Genomic DNA, 3535 nt, shown 5'->3' on the forward strand with positions numbered 1-3535 from the left:
TAATAATTAATTAATTAATCATCAATATTTTAAAATTATAAAGTAAAAGTATAATAACTGAAAATTACAACAATAAAGTAGAAAAATTAAAAATTATAATAACTTGTAAAATTAAATAAACTAATTGATCGTAATTTATAAAAATCTGGTATGTAATGACGAATATTTGTTCCTTTGTATGGAGCAAGATAACCCTTAGTACTTGGATATCGAACATCAACAACATAATACTTATCTGTTATAAAAAATAAACAAACTACTTTTATTCGTCTCAAATGGTATGAAAACATAAAAGTTTCTATTATTACAAAAAAATACCAACCACCTATTGGATGTGAAAATTTAAGTTCAATTCTACGTAAGGCTTCAAAAAGTATTCGTGTGTCATGTGCAGTTCCCTCCCATCCACCCCATGCAAACGTAAAGCACATATTAAAATCACAAACTACCATGATATTTTGAGTCGCATATCCTTTTCTATCAATGTATTTCGCTTGATCATGCTCTCGAACTGATGCCCTTACGTGTGTCCCATCGATAGCGCCAATACAATCCTACACATATAAAGAAACATAATTTATTAATCTATTAAAATGATAGGATCAAATACGAAACAAGATATAGGAAGTACCTTGATCGTTGGATAATAACGAGAGTTGTTTAAAATATGTACGGGTACATTTTCTTTGTAATTTGCATTTGGCTTTATGATGTCCGCACCTAACTTAAGCATGACTTTCAAAACAGCATGGAAATGCCCATGAATGGTTTCTCCAGAATGATTAACGGTTTCTTGAATTAACCTATTTCCACACCTATATGCTAAAGTCATCAAAAAAATCCCAACGGACTCCTCAATACATATGTTACGTGTTGCCTTTAACCCGTAACGTGTAGCAATATCTGAACATAACATTTTGAATACCGGGACATTTAGTATGAAATCTTCGTAACAACGTCTAGGATGACCATTAAGTACTTCATGAATAAATATGTTTCCTGTGCGAGAAGATGTGCGGCAAGGCATACGCGTGCTATTCAATTTATGACTTATTATTATCCCTTTGATAGCTATTGCACATGATAGTAGCCATTTGTTCTCCTCTTCCACCCAATTTACTTCATTATCACCATTCAAATCAGAGTCATCACTATCCATCCTATTAACAGATAAAAAAAATTCAAACATATAAAAAACGGATATAAAAAGGATAGATAATATCAAACTCCATACATAATTTCAAAGGTCATACATAATGTCAAATGATAATACATGATATGAAACCATGGGAAAATATAATATCACAATATTAAACGATAATGTCAAACGTCATCCTAAAAAGGGATTATTAATAAGAGATGGGAAAAACACGATATGAATCATTCCTCTATAAGTAACTTAAGAACAACGAGGAAAATATATAGTATTTAAAGAAAAAAATGTAGCTTGCAAAGTAAGAAATTAGGGTTGTGCGAGTGAAAGATTATGGATATAATCTAAGCAAATCTTTTATTATTTAACACGATTCACCTCCGATTTTTCTAAGTTTTTTTTTTTTTGATGAACCTGGATATTCAACCCGTTATACGAGCCGACTAATCCCAGGCTATGCTGTTATATCGGTCAGAATACAAAAATCGATATATCGGTTATATCGGTGATATATCGGTCCAAAATAACGGTTAACATAATATTTCTTAGAATTATATATATAATATGCATTAATTAGAGTTTAGAAATATAGTTTCAAAATTAAAACATCACATCATCTGAAGTGTTCAAAAACGAGCTAATCGCAAGCAATAGGTTTGGCATCCAAGAAAAGAAGCCAAACCGTGACTCCGTGAGAAGTCTGAAGTTGTGAGAAGTCTGAAGTCGTGATTCGTGAAGTGAACTAGGTGTCTGTGAAGTGTGAAGTTGTAACTCGTAAAGAAGAAAAGAAAGGAAGAAGACCGTTGGAAGACAGACTATTAATTTCAGACCTAATAATATATGTCACCAAGCCCAAAAAACTAAGCACATGAAATAACAAAAGCCCAAATAATTGAACCCTAAAAAATAGATATATCGGTCCGATATATACATCAAAATATCGCTAAATATCGGGAAAAATCGGAAAATATCGCCGATAATATCGGGGACGATACTTTGACCGATATTTATGCAGCGATATTTTGCCTAGGTCCGATATCCGATATATCGCGATATTCACAGCATAGATCCCAGGACAACCACCTGCTTTGTAGATAGTCCGAAGTCACCGCATTTGAACTTTCGTGGCCACAAGAAGATTTTTATTCCTCTTTGGATTTGAACCTGAGACCTCCTAAGAAAACTCAACTACAAATGGCAAACAACAACACTATCGACTTGAACGCTATCGCTCGTCCTGTCCCAAGCTCCCCAACGTTGTAGTACCAATCGGAGTTGCTGATACCTCCCACAATCTCCCCTGAGACCGACAACAAGCTGCTGCCCGCGCCAACAGATTTACTGCTTGCTGCATGACTACCGTCCCTCCTCCACGAGGAAACAAAGCTCTCGAAACAGCTGTTCACACCATGCTGTGAAGTGTGAATTATCCCCTCACTGTTGTGATCATTCCCTCAATCTCAAAGTTCACACCCAAACGCCACCACTCTCATGTACTACCTAAACTACATGGACCACTTGATGGCCTTGACCAAACGCTGGACTAATAACTGCATGGGATGGGTCCCCCTCAATACCAGATTTACATCTCTGTTTTATTCTATGTTCAACCTTGGCAAATTCTTTTAGAACTAGTGAAATCATATATATATATATATATATATATATATGGAGGTTCAAACAAGAACACCTCCATTTTACGAGAATGCGAGAACACCCTTATCACATGTGATAATACGCGTGATCCCATAATACACGTGAGGGGATCTGGTGGTATGCGGAAGACGTGTTCTACGACTTAGGACGCGCGAAAAGTTGTCTGCGTCTATGATTTAGCATCACATGTGATGGTCTTGATGGATTATAGTATCATATCAACAACATCCTTATCACATATGATAGTATATGTGAAGGGGATTAGTTGTGTAAGGGCGACTTGGCCCGCAACCAAGATTCGCGCTGAAAATCGGCCGCGTCTCTGATTTTGTATCACATGTGTATCATATGTGATTAAATAATAATATCACATGTGATTGTCTATAGTAAAAGGGTTTTCTCGTATACTTGTAAAATGAAGGTGTTCTCGTTTGAACCCTTTCAATATATATAATATATATATATATATACCACTTCTATGCGGTGATTATAATGATTAATCCTGATCTTTATGTATAAATCCATATAAAAAGAACCCCACTTTTCAATAACCATATACATATAACCTGAGTGTGATTCTATATATCCATATGAAACCAACCCCCATATGCACCAGTATATGAATTAAAACCCCCTAAAATATTCAACAAGTAAAAGTTCAGATACGAGTATAAAATACTGTATTTTAGCAATGATTTCCACAAATATCAGTCTAATTTGAGTAAA

General features: G+C 34.8%; 1 protein-coding gene across 1 annotated transcript in view; it reads right to left on the reverse strand.

Annotated features, from left to right (window-relative positions):
• The window catches only part of LOC112506566, a 27045-nt gene that overhangs the window by 3844 nt on the left and 19666 nt on the right, over positions 1-3535 (reverse strand). The window contains exons 2-3 of the mRNA XM_025110707.1: positions 632-1160; positions 203-554 (exon numbers count right to left, since the gene is read on the reverse strand). Coding sequence (XP_024966475.1) covers positions 203-554; positions 632-1159 — 880 coding nt within the window. The 5' untranslated portion in view covers position 1160. The remainder of the gene's footprint in view (positions 1-202; positions 555-631; positions 1161-3535) is intronic.

Source organism: Cynara cardunculus, assembly GCF_001531365.2.
Source record: "Cynara cardunculus var. scolymus isolate 2C chromosome LG 1, CcrdV1, whole genome shotgun sequence".
Lineage (NCBI taxonomy): Eukaryota > Viridiplantae > Streptophyta > Magnoliopsida > Asterales > Asteraceae > Cynara > Cynara cardunculus.